Here is a 17565-nt window from a genome sequence, read left to right on the forward strand (position 1 = left end):
ATCTTTCTGATCCATTCACGTCCCAACAACAGTGGACCACCATCTTGCAGAACGTATAAATACAACTTCTGTATTTCCTTGCCGTTGTATACAACAGGCACCCTTATTTTCCCTCTGGTGTATACTTTCTGCCCCGTATATGTCTTCAAGACAATGGATGTGTCTTTCAAAGGTATATGCGGAAATAGCCACTCATAATCCCGTCGTCTCATGACGGTCAGAGCTGATCCTGTATCTAGCTCCATTTTGACTGGGGACCCCGCTATCGTGAGGGTAACCCAAATGGTCTGGTAATCTTCTTTGGCAATTACATTATGTAATTTGAGACAGCTTAGTCTCTTGTTTCCGGAGTCGCTATCGCTCTTCTGGTCTTCGGAGCTACTGTCCGTCATCATTTGTACCTTTCTGTACTTTTCCTTATTGACCTTTTTACTGTCAGCGGATTTCTTTCCAGATCTGCATACACGTGCAATGTGTCCCATCTTTCCGCATTGCCTGCATGCTTTGTCCTTGAACCAGCAGTCCTTCTGGTCATGGGTGGGTCTGCCGCAGCGATAACATCTCTCTCAATCCTGTGTCATTTCATGGGTGCCAAAGTCCTGTGGCTTTTGCTGTATCTCTGCAGCTCCTCTTGCTGCTGCTTCGTATGATACAGCCACACTGAAAGCCTTGTCCAGTGTCAAATCTTTCTCAGAAAGTAGTCTTTTCTGTGTTTCTTCGCTTAGGAGACCGCAGACGAATTTGTCTCGTAGAGAATCTGCCAGTCCTGCCCCGAATTGGCAGTGCTTTGACAGCTTTCGTAATTCGGTGAGGTAATCAGCGTTACTTTCATTCTTGTGCTGATTCCTCCTGAAGAATTTGAATCGTTCCGCTATCAGCAGCGGTGTTGGGTTTAAGTGCTCCTGTAAGGTATCAACAATCTCATTAAAATTCTTGTCCATCGGTTTGGCTGGAGTGATCAAGTTTCGTAACAGCCCGTATGTCCTTGCGCCCATCAGATTTAGAAGTACCGATGCCTTTTTATCATCCGCTACCTCATTCGCCTTGCAATATACCTCCACTCTTTCCACATATGTGGTCCAATCTTCTATATCACTATCGAAAGCAGTAATATTGCCAGTCTTCGGCATCTTGAAAATCTAAAATGGCGCTTCCGCGCTTTTCTTTCTTCCCCGCCAAGTTAAGATGGCGCCTCCCGCGCTTTCTCGCCGCTGCCGCTGCTGCCAATGCTGTTCTCCGCGGTTCCCGTTGCGACCTGCAGCTTTTCGCGGTATTTCTATTTTTTTTTTTATATATCACTTCAATATTCTCTCCGTAATTGAAGAACCGTTCCCGTCGTGGAGCGGACCCTCTGGGACTTTCCCCTCCCTCTGCTCAGTCCGAACGCCGGCCGCGCCCTGAGTGCTCCACCCTCTCTCTCTCTTTGCTTCTACTTCCCGACTCGCTGCCCGGCCCCGTTGCAGAGCCACCCGATCGAGCTGTAGCCCGCCGCAGCCCAGGAAGGATCAGTGCACTACCTGCCACCAGCTCGTTTAGCTGGGGAAACCACAGACTGGAGACCAAGCCTGGCCCTCGTTTTCGAGTTTTTTTGAGTTATTTTATTTATTTTTTCTTGCTTCTGGCTTCGACCTTCGTCTGAGGAATCGATCCCATTGAGGTGCTGCCGAATTGCAGGTAAGTTCGTTTCTAACTCGTCGCCACTGTTAGATCCGTGTGTTAATGGAGACACGGAATGCATGAGTTGATTTAACAAGTGTTTACTGAACAAAGTCTGGAGGTGAACTAACAACACAAGACGCTACACAGGCTTATATACCCGAGTGGTCACTACTGGTACTACAGTATACAGGGGCTTCAAAAACATAGTTCCTCTTAAAGGTACATACACTACAACTACTACATTTTAGTGATCTGTGTACATGGACCCCTAAATCGCTTTGGATCTCTACTGTTCCTAGCTTTTCACCATTTAAATAATGGATGACTTCACACTTAACGGCGTTGAAATCCATCTGCCGCAGTTTCGCCCACTCACTTAATCTATCAATGTCTTTTTGTAATTTTATGCTCATGTCCACACTACTTAATATGCCACCAATCTTTGTGTCATGGCAAGCTTGGATATATGGATATATTGTGTTATCTAGGTCATTAATAAATATAGTGAATAGTTGAGGCCCCAGCACAGATCTTTGTGGGCACCACTAGTCACTTCCTTCCAATTTGAGTACATACCCATTATCCCTACTCTCTGACTTCTACTGCCTAACAAATCTCCTAACAAGGTCAATAATTCGTCTTCAATTCCATGTGCTATAATTTTAGTTAACAGTGCTCTTATGTGGAGCCCTATCGAGCGCCTTCTGGAAGTGCATGTAAACTACATCCATAGACATTCCCCTGTCTACTACTTCAGTTACTTCCTCAAAAAATTAAATTAGATTCGTTAGACATGAACTACCCTTTACAAATCCATGTTGGCTCTCTCTAATCAGCTCAAATTTCTCCAAGTGCTCAGTCACTCTTTCCTTAATTATAGATTCCAAAAGCTGCCCCACAACAGATGTTAGACTAACAGGTCTATAATTTCCTGGTTTCTCTCTCTCACCATTCTTAAATAATGGAGTTACATTTGCAATTTTCCAATATAAAGGGACAATTCCTGAATCGAGAGAGCTTTGGAAGATTATGGCTAAAGGATCTGCAATTTCCTCATCTACTTCCTTTAACACCCTGGGATGGAAACCATCAGGTCCTGAGGATTTGTCAGTCTTTGGTGCCATTATTTTTTCTAATACTGTTTTCTTGCTTGCTTTAACTTTAGTGAGTTCTAGTCTGTGATTCATTATTAATTTCCCTGGAATATCAAGTATATTATCCTCTTCCTCTACTGTGAAGACTGACACAAAGCAATTATTCAACAAGTCTGCCATTTCCTTAGCAATATTACCCCCATCTGTTTTTAAAGAGCCCACATTACCCTTGACTACCCTTTTTCTTCTAATATAATTGTAAAAACTTTGTGTTAATCTTGATATCCCTCGCAAGTTTCTTTTCGTATTCCCTTTTTGCAGCTCTTACTATCTTTTTTTTGTCTTCCTTTGCTGTTCTTTATATATCTCAGTCCCCTGGATTTAGAGTAAACTTTGCAATTTTATATGCTCTTTCCTTTAGTTTTATGTTATCTCTCACCTCTTATGTCGACCATGGCTATTTTATTTGGTAACAACTTGCATTTATATATAGAGCCTTTAACATAGTAAAACGTCCCAAGGCGCTTCACAGGAGCTTTATCAAACAAAATTTGACACCGAGCCACATGAGATATTAGGACAGAAGCGATAGGTTTTAAGGAGTGTCTTATAGGAGGAGAGAGAGAGTCACAGGGGTTTAAGGAGGGAATTCTAGAGCTTAGGGCCGAGGCAGCTGAAGGCACAGCCGCCAATGGTGGAGCAATTAAAATCGGGGATGCGCAAGAGGCCAGAATTGGAGAAGCGCAGAGATTTCGGAGGGTTGTAAGGCTGGAGGTGATTACAGAGATAGGGTGGAGAAAGGCTATGGAGGGATTTGAAAACAAGGATGAGAATTTTAAAATTGAGCCGTTGCCAGACCGGGAGACAATGTAGGTGAACGGGACTTGGTGCAAGTTAGGATACGGGCAGCAGAGTTTTGGATGAGCTCTAGTTTATGGAGAGAGGAAGGGAGCGTTGAAATAGTCAAGTCTAGAGGTAACAAAGTCTTAGATGAGGGTTTCAGCAGCAGATGAGCTGAGGCAGGGCGGAGCCAGGCGATGTCACGGAGGTGGAAGTATGCGGTCTTGGTGATGGAGCAGATATGTGGTCGGAAGCTCATCTTGGGGTCAAAGTTTGGCTCATTTCTTATTACTAAAATCTAATGTGGCCCTCTTTTTGATTCTAGAACATATTGCTCCAGAAAATGAGCTTGAATGCACTCAGGACATCTTGCTCTTCCCAATAAAAAAGCCTTTCCTTACACCTAATCTGTGCAATAGTTGACCTAGGATTACTTAATGGGCAGAGTATAAGGAGCTTTATGCCGCACTTAACCAGTGCCGTACTTGATCTGGGAATGCTTGTTGAGGGAACTTTACTTTGCATTAAACATTCCTGAGTCAGGTAGTATGGATTAAATGATGAAATTGGATGACAAAGTGCAAAAGTATTCTGTTCTTTGGTGCTGAGATCCTCACTTTGAGCACATTATAATTCACAAAAGAATACACTGAATTTGTGGTTGCTTTTATGTCAAAGTGCTGTGTTATGGAGGGGAGGGTGACAAATTCTCCCCTGCAATTCGCCAAACACTGAGTTCTCAGTCTCAGCTGGGCAGTTTGGAGAAAGTGACCAGGAAAACTATGGGCTTCCCCAGAGTACTGGAAGTTTAAATTGTGGTCAAGTCAAATCTCTTTCTTTCCCCCCCCCCCGCCCCCACCTCCCAGCCCTCACTTCCTTTCCTCCTCTTGAAGGTACTCAGTCCTTGTCACTCCCTGCAGCATCTCACCCATGTGGAGAATCTTTGTGTGTAAGCCTGAAGTTAGAATATTAGCTGCTGGGGGCATCACAGCCAAGTCTGATCTTGTTCTCAGTCGGTGTCTAAACACAAACACTATCAACAGGGATCACTGAATAGTGATCAAGAGCAGGAAGCCTGGCTGATTTTTGCCCCCGAATCCAGAAGTGCTGAAGCTAATTATAATGTTCCACCTGCCACACTAGCTGAGAGCAGCCAATCCGTACAGACTGGGAGATCAAACTTGAGATCTTGCTGATCCATGTTGCTCAACTACTCACTGGATTAACTTTCTGAGCTAGTGGCAGAGCACATTTTTCTTTCTTTGTAGATCCATATATGCAAGCGTGGGGGCATTTACACTATGGGACGCAGCCAATAGAGAAAGACCCAAGCATCTCCTGTCGACTATTCCTATAATATAAAAACACCTTTAGAGCTGCCTCTGGTGGGGTGACTGACTATTTTTCCTTGCTCACCTGTGGGGGAAATGTCTAGCCTCTGCTTCGTGCCTTCCTGCAGTGTTAACACCTCAGATCAGAAACTCACATGAATGTAAGTTCACTGATGCAGACAAGAAGTTTAATTAACACTTGGCATGTTAGCTGAGAGATCTTTTCTGGTCTGCAATAAAATGTAATATGTAATAATTGTAACATGTGAACTTGATAAAACTGTGGACTGGTTTCAAAGCTGCAATCTTTTTTTCTTTTTTTTCTTTAAAAAGATGGAGTTCTGGAAACGATATAACAACAAATTGGACACAACCCCCAACAACAACTCTGGTCTGCGTGTGGAGCGCACTGATGCAATCTATGTTGTCATCCCTCTCCTGGGTGTAGCACTCTTAATTGTTATTGCACTCTTTGTGATCTGGAGGTGTCAGCTGCAAAAGGCGACTCGACGCCGGCCAACGTACTCTCAGAGCAGGTACCTGACTAGCCGCACAACACGGAGCCTGCCTCGGGTCCTTGTGCATCGGGAGACATCACATGCTCAGACAGACCCATCTCATCATGAGCAGGGTACCAGATCTACTTTAGACCGCAGTGAGCCCAGTGGCCAGCCATCAAACAGAACTCTATATGTGCAGGAACAATCTGTGTCGGTCTCTTCTAGACTGTCCAATGCCACCCCCCCACCTTCATATGAAGAGGTTACTGGACATGTGGAAAGCAGCGGGGAGGAGACAACCACACCATACAGTGACCCACCACCAAAATACGAAGAGATTGTTAGAGTACATCCTGCTGTATCACGCCAGAACACCACCAACAAGTAACTGGCTGGGGATTTGAGAGAACTTACTGATTCAATGATGATAGCATGTCGATGTAAGAGACCTCTTGCTTTGAGACAACTGTGTCTACCTGTGGCTGCTTGGGTAAAATTTACTTCCAGAAGTGTCCAGGTGGCCCATAGAATTCAAGTAAACCAGAAGTTTAGTATGCTGAGGAGGTCGGTGGAAATCAGTGACTTTTTAAAACAAAATTGGGTTGTGCTGTGTCATTCTGGATGAATGCCTTGCAGAGACTATTCCAATTTATTATGCAGGGTAAAGGAGGTGCTTACCCCCCTTAAGTACATGAAAAATACCCCAACTGTAGCCAAACTAAATTGAAAAGTAGTCAGAATCAGCAGTGTGACTCATTGATAGCAAACAACAGATTGATATTTGCAATATGTGATTTTATTTCTTTGTTAATACAGCACCACTGCCATTTGTGTTTATATGTTCACATTACTCACGAACCTTGGAGAGTAAATGCTGTAAGAGTCTTAAGAAAATGCAGTGGCCTTGATCAGTCGTTTGTTTGGGATCTGCAATGTATTTAATTTAAGCACAGAAGAGAAGGTATGCCTTATGAGCAGACTTCTGCTTCCTCAGTTTATACTTGAAATAAACTTCAGGGAACAGGACAAAGCTCTCATGTGATCGGTCAAGAAATCTGCATTTCTAAAACTTGCCACTGCCACCAGATTGCAAGGTGCCAGAACCCCCAATTCCAGGCCTGGGGAATTTTGTCCCACCTGCCTGTTCTCTGCTCTGATCAGCTGTGTTTTGAAGTTCAGAATAGTTAGAAAAACATGGGGATGGATTGAAAGCTCACAGCTTAATTTGCTGGGTGTGACTGGAGATTTACCAGTTTGGCAGGTATAAGTGCTTGCTGGGATAATTGATGTGTTGTTTGGAAAATAAATTGTTAGTGGATTAGATGCCTAAAAGAAATATATTAATAATTTCTTTATCAAAAGGGGAAAGAATTTTGTTGTGCTGGATTTTTTTCAAATTTCCAAAAAATAGGACAATATAAATTTCTGCTTATTAAGCATTGAAGTAGTTGGAATGGATGATTGCATGTTTCAAAGAGGTGATATTGAAGTTCTATACAATCACTTGTTACTGAAGAGTGTAAGCAAATAGCCCTAACCATCTTCACTTATTGGGATGATGCATGAGTTTTCCATTACTTATCCTGGAAACTTAATGGATCCTCTAAACTCTTTTGGGGGTTGAAAACTCCCATGGTTTGGGACAACAATATTTATCATTTTGGGCCAATAGATTATGTTTACTGAAGGGTTGTGCACTGTTTTTTTACTGATGCACTACAGTCTACTTTGGCGATTGGATGAAGATTTTGCCGTAAGGTTACTTTTGGTTACATAATCAGATAGAGTGTTCAGATGGACAATTTGTATGAAGGTCAGAAAAATCCTTCAACCAGTGATATACAGCCATGTAAAATATAGTACGATAGCAAAATACTGCAGATGCTGGAAAAGGGTTTTGAAAAAGGGTTAGACCCGAAACGTCGACTCTAATTTCTCTCCACGGATGTTGCCTGGCCTGCTGAGTTTTTCCAGCATTTTCTGTTGTTATTTCATGTAAAATATAGCTTCAGAATAAGTAGAAAAATCCAGACTTTGAATTATAGTTACTATTTAATACAGATAGCCTCCTCCCATTCAGAAGGATTCCATTGGAGCAGCTGAAATGGTTCTTGCCACCCAAGCTTCACATTATAATGGGTTTTTTCATAGTCCATTTACCACCCTTGAAGTTATTCAGGAGCTGGGGGTCTCAGCTCATATTTTCAGTGTCCTTTTTAATGAGACCTGACGGATTTGAGGAATATATTATATTTAAATTGAAAGTCTAGGGTCAATAACAAACAACAAAACACTGAAGTTGTAATTTGAATTTCTCATTAAAATTCTTATCCTCATGTTTAAATCCCTTCATGGCCTAACCACTCCCTATCTCGGAAACCTTCTCCAGCCCTACAATCCCCTGTCCCTCGCTACCGTTCTTACCTTTATGCATCCTCCCCTCCCTTTGCAATGCACCTTTAGTCATCTAGGCCCCATGCTTTGGAAGTCCCTGCCTAAACCTCTCCACCTCTCAACCTCCCTCTTCTACTTTAAGACCCTCCTTAAAAACCACCTCTTCGACCAAGTTTTTGGTTACCCCTCCTAATATCACCTACTTTGGCTTGGCGTTTAATTTTTTGTCTGATTACACCTCTGTGAAGCACCTTGTTTTGTTGTCCTACATTAAAAGGTGCTAGATAAATGCAACTTGTTGTATTATTGAGGGTTCATTATATGGTGTAGTTCCTTACGAGTTTAGTTTGATGTTTTTTTATCTTAATTCACTTCTGGAATGATTTTCCCCCGCTCGCCCTGCCTGGTTGACTGGCCTATGCTACAGCTTGCATTACCCTTTTGGGGGGGGGGGGGGGGAATGATTTAATAACTGTGGAAAATTAATAACCATACTCATACATATAAAAATGTAAACTTTACATAATATAACTGAACTTTTTTATTCCCTCCAGCAACGAATTCAAATGCTGTTGGATTGGATGGTGGCTGGGCTACCTTCCTTTCCCATTGCATTCATAAAAAATACATTTTTTAAACTAACAATATAAATTTTAATTTATTTTCAAAACTAATTTCCTATTGCTTTGTGCATTGTAAAATGAGTGATGTGTGTCCTGCTTCTAACACTAACTATCCAGTGGATGTTTAATGGACGTGGCACCTGAGGCAATTCCTTTCTAGAATTGTATTGTGCAGATCAATAAAGTTGTGATTTTTTTAACAAATAGTTCACATTTGAGAGTCAGCAATACTGCGCAAAATTCCACTGAATGCTAATAAAATCTAATTATGGCATCACAGATGCTATAACTTTACAGTTTGGAATTGCAGCAACACCTGGTTACAAGGTGCAATCTCTTGTACTTGATCTTTGGCGTTCCTTTGCAGCTTTGTAAATACACTCATCTGTTATGCCTTGAACAGCTAAAAAGGAATATTTTCCTGTTAATTTCTGACACCGCTAGTCGAATTAGTTGCATCACTAATTAATTTGAAAAAAAAACATTTGGGCATGGGCCTCTGAAGAAAGGAAATAGCATCATTAATGCAGCATAGTTAGCACTGTGAGTGATGAGATCTGTCTGGGTCTAAGGCTAGAGACTTAGAAGGTGGATCTGTGATTTGGTTCTTCTTTCAAAAGGGAAGTTAATAATTTAATTACAAACATTCAGATTAATGAAAGTGACTATAAGCGCTTGTCAGTTTTCTGAGTGCTTTATTTTATGATCCTTTTGGGGGTAAGGAGGAGTTGGGAATAACCCAAGATGCACTAGAATTTTTAAAATTAATTTATGGGATGTGATGTCGCTGGCAAGGCCTGCATTTAATGCCCATCCCGAATTGCCCTTGAGAAGGTGGTGGTGAGCCTCCTTCTTGAACCACTGCAGTCCGTCTGGTGAAGGTACTCCCACAGTGCTGTTAGGGAAGTGTTCCAGGAAACGGTGATATATTTCCAAGTCAGGATGGTGTGTGACTTGGAGGGGAACTTGCAGGTGATGGTGTTCCCAGGCGCTTGATGCCCTTGTCCTTCTAGGTGGTAGAGGTTGTGGGTTTGGAAGGTGCTGTCAAAGAAGCCTTGGCGAATTGCTGCAGTGCATCTTGTTGATGGTACACACTGCAGCACGGTGCACCAGTGGTGGAGGGAGTGAATGTTTAAGGTGGCGGATGAGGTGCCAATCAAGTGGGCTGCTTTGCCCTGGATGGTGTCGAATCATCTTTGTGAACTGGGAAGTGGTGATGTCACAAAGACAGTGAGCAAGTTAAGGTAAACTATAGAAGTACTGGATGTTGCTTCACTGTCTACTTCTTCTGAATCAACTAAACATATATTTTTAGTGTAGAAATAATTCAGGCTTGTTGGTCTTCGAGGATTCCAGCTGCAGGATACTCCACAAGTAAGTTTTGTGCCTATTTTGTTATGCCAACATACACAGACATATTTATTTAAGATAATGTGCATTTATCATGTACAGATTGATTACATTTAGCAGCAGGCACCCCTGAATGAGGCTTGTTCATAGTCTGGTATTTTATCCTTCATGATGAGCAAACAGTCTGGAAGACATGCATGTGGAGCTGCCATTCATACTCCTTAGTGGTAAGTATTTGAATCAATTTGTACAGTTTTCTCATGTTCAGTTAAATTCTGTTGCTTAGTGGTTCTGTAGATCAGTTTAAAAATTTTATTTATATTGGCCAACCTAATGTTGTAATTTACCAGTGGAGACAATGGCAGACTGTTAGTCATGGTCCATACATGTTGTCCCGTATTGAAAAGTAATGATGTGCAGCAAAATATTATTTGGGCAGGTTGGTGCCCATAGCTCTGTATAGTGCAGTTTAAAAAAATCCTGTCCTTTTGTGATGTCTACCTTTGTAATCTGAGACCATATCGGAACATTTTGTACTAACATATAAAAAGAGGATCAACACAGTACAGGTAATATGGAAGAAACCAAGTGGATTAACTGGTGCTTTAACAGACCAATTTATTGACTGAAGAGCTCCACTTGCTGCAGTATAAAGCTTTGTCCTTAAAATAGCTGCATTTATACAACTGCTGTTCTGACAAAGGTATTGAACGCACACTAACGCAATTATGAAATCTATCCCACAGTGCGACAACACTATTCCTGGAGCTCCTCCTTTTAACTGCCGAAAACCTAACATATTCTCCCAATTCACAGCAGTTCTGCACTTATAAGAACGTAAGCCCCAAGAGTAATGTTTATTTCCATACAGTGGCAAAGGCAAATTAGTAACACTTCCTTTGTCTCCATGCAGTGTTACAGAATCATAGAATCTTACAGCACAGAAAGAGGTCATTTGGCCCGTCGTGCCTGTGTCGGCTCTTGGAACGATCTGTCCAATTTAGTCCCACACCCCAGCCTTTTCCCCATAACCCTGCAAATTAGTTCTCTTCAAGTACATGTCCAATTGCCTTTTGAAAGTTCCCACGGAATCTGATTCCACCACCCTTTCAGGTTGTGCGATACAGATCTTAACAACTCTGTGTGGGGAAGAAAAATTCTCCTTATTTCCTCTCTAGTTCTTTTGCCAATTATTTTAAATAATGGTTACCGACCCACTTGCCAGAGGAAACAGTTTTTCCCTACTTACTCTATCAAAACCTCTCATAATTTTGAATAGCTCTATTAGGTCTCTCCTTACCTGGTAAACCTCCTCTGTACTCTCTCCACGGCCTGGGTGTCTTTCCTAAAGTGTGGTGCCCAGAATTGTACACAATACTCCACCTGAGGCTTAACCAGTGATGTGTAAAGGTTGAGCATGATGTCCTTGTTTTTGTATTCAGTGTCCCTATTTACAAAGCCAAGTATCCCATATATAGCGTATGGGATACTTGGCTTATCAATTTTCCCTGTCACCATCAAAGATTTGTGAATATGCACCCCAGGTCCCTCTGCTCTAGCACCCCCCCTCAAAATAGTACCGTTTAGATTATATTGCCTCTCCATGTCATTCCTCCCAAAGTGCATCACTTCACACTTATCCACATTAAATTGCATCTACCATGGCCTGGATTTTGTGGTCAGCGGCAAAGTGACAGTGCACGCTGCTGACCTGGAAGAAAGCTGCTCACAAAGATCTAGCGATCTCTGTGGCGTGGATTTCACCTTTCCCGATGTTAGTTTGATTCTGGCGCCAACTCTAGGGGATTTCCAGCGTCCAGCAACAGTGATGTCATCAAGCAGGCTAAGTAGCCAATCACATTGAAGAATTCTCACAAATAGCAAACCAGGAAATAAAATGCACTGATTATCCTTCACTTTTTATAAATTTTACAGAGAGCAAAATAAAGATTGGGACATACACATGGGATTAAGGTAGAAGCTGAAATATCATAAGCAAACTTTAAAAAAAATAACGTATTATAGTAAAAACCTACCATAATGGAAAAAATTGACATTTCACAAATATAAAATTAGTTTTTCAGGGCCAGAGAGGTTGTTCAGCAGTAGTTATGACTTAGTACGCCATTAAAAACCCAGTTACACCTCATTCAAAGGGCTTAACTTTTTCAGGGGTTTTAACTGCAATATTACAGTGTAAAAGGGGAAGCTTTCATCAGTTCAGTGATTTCTAAAGATTGCTGTCTACAGAAACTTCAACAGCACGCCCTGTGGAGCAGCAGTGAATCACTGATAGCAGTTCTGGATTTCTGCATTTAACTGTGCACGTGCAGATATCAAAAGTTGCTGTCAGTTTCACAGAGTAATGACACTGTTATACTCCCGCAAAATCCGGGCCCATGTGTCTGCCCATTTCACCAGTTTGTCTATGTCCTCCTGAAGTCTGCTACTACCCTGCTCACTATTTACTATGTTGCCAAGTTTTGTATCATCTGCAAACTTCAAAATTGTACTCCCTATACCCAAGTCCAGATTATTTATATATAAGAAAAGCAATGGTCCTAATACCGGGCCGTGGGGATCCCACTGCATGCTTCTCTCAAGTCAGGAAAACATCTGTTCACCATTACTCTCTGCCTCCTATCCCTTAGCCAATTACGTATACAAGTTACACTGTCCCTCTATTTTCTGAATAAGTCTGTTATTTGGTACTTTATCAAATGCCTTTTGAAAATACAACATCTACTGCACTACTTTCATCAACCCACTCTGTTACTTCATCAAATAACTCAATCAGGTTAGTCAGACACGATTTGCCTTTAATAAAACTTTGCTGGCTGTCCCTTATTAACCTATACTTCTCCCAGTAAGAATTAATTTTGTCCTTGTCAATGGTCTCTCGTAGTTTTCCCACGATTGACATTAGACTGATTGGCCTGTAGTTACCTTTTTTGAACAGGGGTGTAACATTTGCAATCCTCCAGTCCTCTGGCACTGCTCATATATCCAAGGAGGATTGAAAGATTGTTGTCAGAGCTTCTGCTATTTCACCCCTAGCTTCCCTCAGCAACCTAGAATGCATCTCATCCGGACTGGGTAACTTGCTAATTTTGAGTAATGCCAACCTATTTAGCACCTCCTTTCTACCTATTTTTATCTTATCCAATATCTCTACTTCCCCTTCCTCTACTGCGATACTACCTTCATCCTCTTTTGTGAAAACTGATGCAAAGTACTCATTCAGTTCCTCAGTCATGCCCTGTGCCTCCACAAAAAGATTTCCTTTTTGGTCCCTAATCGAGCCCCACCATTCCTTTAACTAGCCTTTTATTTTTTATATGTTTAAAGAAGATTTTTGGACTCCCTTTTATGTTACCCGCTAATCTTTTCTCAAACTCTCACTTTGCCCTTCTTGTATCCTTTTTCAATTTTCCCCTGCACGCTCTATATTCTGCCTGGTTTTAAACTGCATTCTATACCTGACATTTGTCATAAACCTCCTTTTTCTGTTTTATTTTAATCTCTGTTTCCTTTGTCATCCAGGGAGCTCTAACTTTGGAAGCCCCATCTTCCTTATGGGAATATGTTTGGTTTGTACCTGACCTATCTCTGCTTTGAAGGCCTGCCATTGCTCATTTACTGTTTTCCTAGCCAATCTTTGTTTCCAGTTCACTTGTGCTAGATCCCTTCTCAAATCACTGAAATTGTCTCTCTTCCAGTTAGGTATTTTCACCTTTTGATTTTTCTTTGTCCCTTTTCATAACTACTTAAACCTAATTATATTATGTTCACTATTACCCAGATGTTCTCCCAATTCACAGTAGTTCTGCACTTACTTTTAAGAATGTAAGACCCAAGAGTAATGTTTATATTTCTATACAGTGGCAAGGCAAATTTAGCAACAAAAGACAAAATACTGTGGATGCTGGAAATCTGAAATATAAACAGAAAATGCTGGAAATATACATCGGGTCAGGCAGCAAATTTAGCAACACTTGCTTTGTCTCCATGCAGTGTTATAGTATCATAGAATCTTACAGCACTGCTTCCTTCCTCGATGGGCTAGAAACATACTGAATAAGAAAGTTCTCCTGTACACATTTTAGGAATTCTTCACTCTCTTTGCCCTTTACTCTGTTTCCCCCCAGTCTTTATTAGGGTAATTGAAGTTCCCTACTATTACTGCTCTATTAATTTTACATTTCTCTGAAATTTGCCTACAGATTTGCTCCTCTAGCTCATTCTCACTATTTGGGGGTCTATAGTAAACACCCAGCAATGTAACCACTCCTTTTCTGTTCCTTAACTCTAGCCAATTAGTTTCAATCTTTGAACCCTCTAGTATATTGTCCTTCTGTAGAACTGTAATATTATCCTTGATCAATACTGCTACCCCACCCCAACCACTGTCTTTTTTACTTCCCTATCCCTCCTGTATACATTGTAGCCAGGAATGTTTCGTTCCATGTTTAATCCAGGTCTCCATTATAGCCACTATATCATAACCCCATGTGGAAACTTGCGCCTGTAGCTCGTCAACCTTATTTGTAACACTCCTCGCATTAACATACATACATTCCAACATCATGCTAGTCAGCTTTGCTTTTTTCCTCCATAGTGTTATGAAACTAAATATTCACATGACTCACCATGAAAGAAGTGAGATTTCAGTGAGATTACTATTGAAGGGTTTTCAAGGTGGTGGCCATCATCTGAGAAGCAAGAGTTGATGTGATTGAATGAGAAATATCAGCGCACCTACCATGCTTGTAAAAGCTCCCTACATTAAAATGTTATTAGCATAGTTTAAATGTAAACCGCTTATTTCTCATACCTGTTGTATAAATGGAATGCACAATAGGGAATGGTGGAATGCACAATGTAGGGCCGTGATGCAATGTTGTACAATAGTATTTGTAGCTTCAAATGATTTGTGTTCCCCAGAGTAAAGCAGGCAATGCATGGCTAGCTGTAAAAAAAATACTCTTGTACAACAAATGCAGCAGCCAAATTCAATTTGTAGGAGGTTTTAAAGTATCTTACAGATTCAAAGTTTGTATTTCTTAAACAGCATTTATTTTTTGTGAAACATACCAAATAATCACATAGATATCAAAACTGTACCCCACTTGTTTGTAGAAATGTAGACATTTCTACTTTGGTTCACAGTTGACACTGTTTAAATTCTTTTTTAAATGTGACTTTTCTTGAAGACATTCAAGGATGAAATTTATATTGAATGCAATTTATTTTTAGTATTAATTGAGCTGTCTTTTCTGTTAAATCAATTATTGGATAGGATTACACCTAAAGGTTCCACAAAGTAACTTTATTATCCTGCACTTCCTTGCCTTAATACTGTTCATTCATTAACACTTTTTTTGTAGTGTAGAGTATATTTGCATTTTGTTTTACTTCTTCTCAGGATGTGGCCAACACTGGCAAGGCCACAATTGTTGTCCATCGTTGGTTGCCCTGATAAGATGGTGGTCGGCCGCTGTCGCCTTGAAATGATGGCTCAAGTGACTGGTTTGCTAGGACACTTCAGAGGGCATTAAGAGTCAACCTCGTAATGTGGACTAACGTAACTTGTTGGCCAGACCCAGCAGGGCTGGTAGGTTCGCTTTGTTGAAGGACATTAGTTGGGTTTTTATGACAATTGGGCTGTTTTCATGGTCATTTTTTCTGGTGGTATTTATTGAATTCAGATTTATGAATGGTGTGGATAAAGGTCTAGGAGTTTCTTTGTAAATATAATCAAGCATATCAAGTGGCGATGAGGAAAGTCAATGACTGTACAAATTTCAAGTGCCATGTCAGACGGATCAATATAACCCATTTTGAGCACCAGATTATTGTATCACTCTTCTCGGGTACCTTCTTTGATAGCCTTCTTCATTTCTTTGATGGTATACAGAAAACCAAATAGTGGGTAGAAACACTCAATCCGACTAAACTGTTCAGTGAGACTGAACAACGCTGTGTCGATTACAGGAAGAAAGAACCTGTCTTCAATGTTTTTTCTTGCGCCTCTTTGCCGAAGATGCGCCTCTTTTGTCTTTGTGTTTCCTGAGGGAGTTCCGTTACTGCCCCTATCTGTTCTGCTATTTCTCACACATTTCCCTTCATAGATGTGATCCTTTTTCCCCTATATGCCTGCACTGCTACTACCTCATTTCTGACAGCACTGATACTGCTTTTATGGCTTTGAAGGACCTTGGTTGCATGATTAATCTGGCACAAGACATCGTACCATATAATAAGGCACAGAATGAAACCCCATGAGCCAGTCTCTTTTGCCAGCTCTCTGTTGTCTCCTTAAGCATGAATGGTAAGTGCATTGAGCACACTGACCACTTCTTTTAGCTGATAGTGCAAAGATGCTTCGCTGTCAATGCAAATTTCCCACTGGTCATCTGAGAGCTCTTTCAGAGTAAATTGTGTGACGTGCTCCCTTAATATAGACCAGCACTGAGAATAGGAGCTAAACACAGTGTAGATGCACTGCAGGATGCCGAAGCTGGTGACTTTGCACCGTCCAGAAGAACCAGATTCGGACTGTGGCCGCAACAAGGCACGAATAACACCTTCTCGCTAATATCCAGCACTCTTTTGTTACCACTGCTGGCTGCCTTTCATGTTACCCCCGTTGTCATATGATTGTCCTCTGCAGTTTGCGATATTAATATTCAGCTTTTTGAGATGACCTAGTTGGGCATTACACAGACCAATCCAGCAGTGTCCTGAATGGTGAGAAAATCGACGAAGTGAACTATACGCAAAGTAAGAGATAACTATTCAGTATGACTAACAACTGGAATGCAGTCCATAATCACAGCAAAAAATCTTGCACTATGGAGTTGTTTCACTATAGCTTGAAGGACGTAATTTCCAATCGCTCAATCAGTTTGTTCTGAATATCCTTGCTCAGATAATGGTCAGCAATCTCCTTCCTCTTGATGTAACTAAGATGTTTGCTCATTATTGGATTGAACTTCACTAGCACTTCAATCTGTCCAAGAAAGTTTCCATTATAAGAATCAAGAAGCTTATCTGTTTTCTCATGGAAAACAGGTTTCATTCAGCAAGGTGATAGGCCTTGTCAAAACAGACTTTCAGTAGCAAAATGAGTTCCATATTGGCCTAGTCAATAGTGATATTGCTGTTTCTTCCCGTGCTCAGGTTCCATCATCTTTCTATGTTACATATGTGCATTACTAAATGATCGTGTTCATTTAACAGTAGCAACATTCGGAACCAGGCCTTGAAACCATATTTTGAGATTGCATGCTCACCAGAGTGCAGCAAAGGCAAAATATCTTGTCTCAAGAAGTAGAGTAAATGAGCCACCTTCGAAGGATTCTTTCACTGTTCTTCACATAGATGTAGTAATTTTCCTTTGTGACGTGGCATGGATGTTTTTCATTGTTCTGAGTAAAGTCTATATCAATAATCTGTTTCGGACCTTGCATTACAATCTCACATCACTGAGCGTTGATCATCCTGCCTGCCCGTAGCGCTAGATTGTCCATTAATATATGTACTAGGAACAAGGATGTCTTGCTGCAGTTGTACAGGGCCTTGGTGAGACCACATCTTGAGTATTGTGTGCAGTTTTGGTTGCCTTATCTGAGGAAGGATGTTCTTGCCATGGAGGGAGTTCAGCGAAGATTCACCAGGCTGATACCTGGGATGGCAGGAATGACGTATGAGAAGAGATTGGGACGAGTGGGCTTGTATCCGCTGGAGTTTAGAAGAATGAGAGGGGATCTTA

General features: G+C 41.2%; 1 protein-coding gene across 2 annotated transcripts in view; it reads left to right on the top strand.

Moving 5' to 3' along the window:
• Positions 1-8645, top strand: part of prrg3 (proline rich and Gla domain 3) — a 51969-nt gene extending 43324 nt beyond the window's left edge. For both annotated transcript variants that reach the window (XM_085996273.1, XM_085996278.1), the window contains exon 4: positions 5258-8645. In XM_085996273.1, coding sequence (XP_085852399.1) covers positions 5258-5812 — 555 coding nt within the window. In that variant the 3' untranslated portion in view covers positions 5813-8645. The remainder of the gene's footprint in view (positions 1-5257) is intronic.
• The last annotated feature ends 8920 nt before the right edge of the window (positions 8646-17565 follow it).

This window comes from Somniosus microcephalus, chromosome 1, assembly GCF_052327205.1.
Source record: "Somniosus microcephalus isolate GS21.2 chromosome 1, FLI_Smic_1.0, whole genome shotgun sequence".
Lineage (NCBI taxonomy): Eukaryota > Metazoa > Chordata > Chondrichthyes > Squaliformes > Somniosidae > Somniosus > Somniosus microcephalus.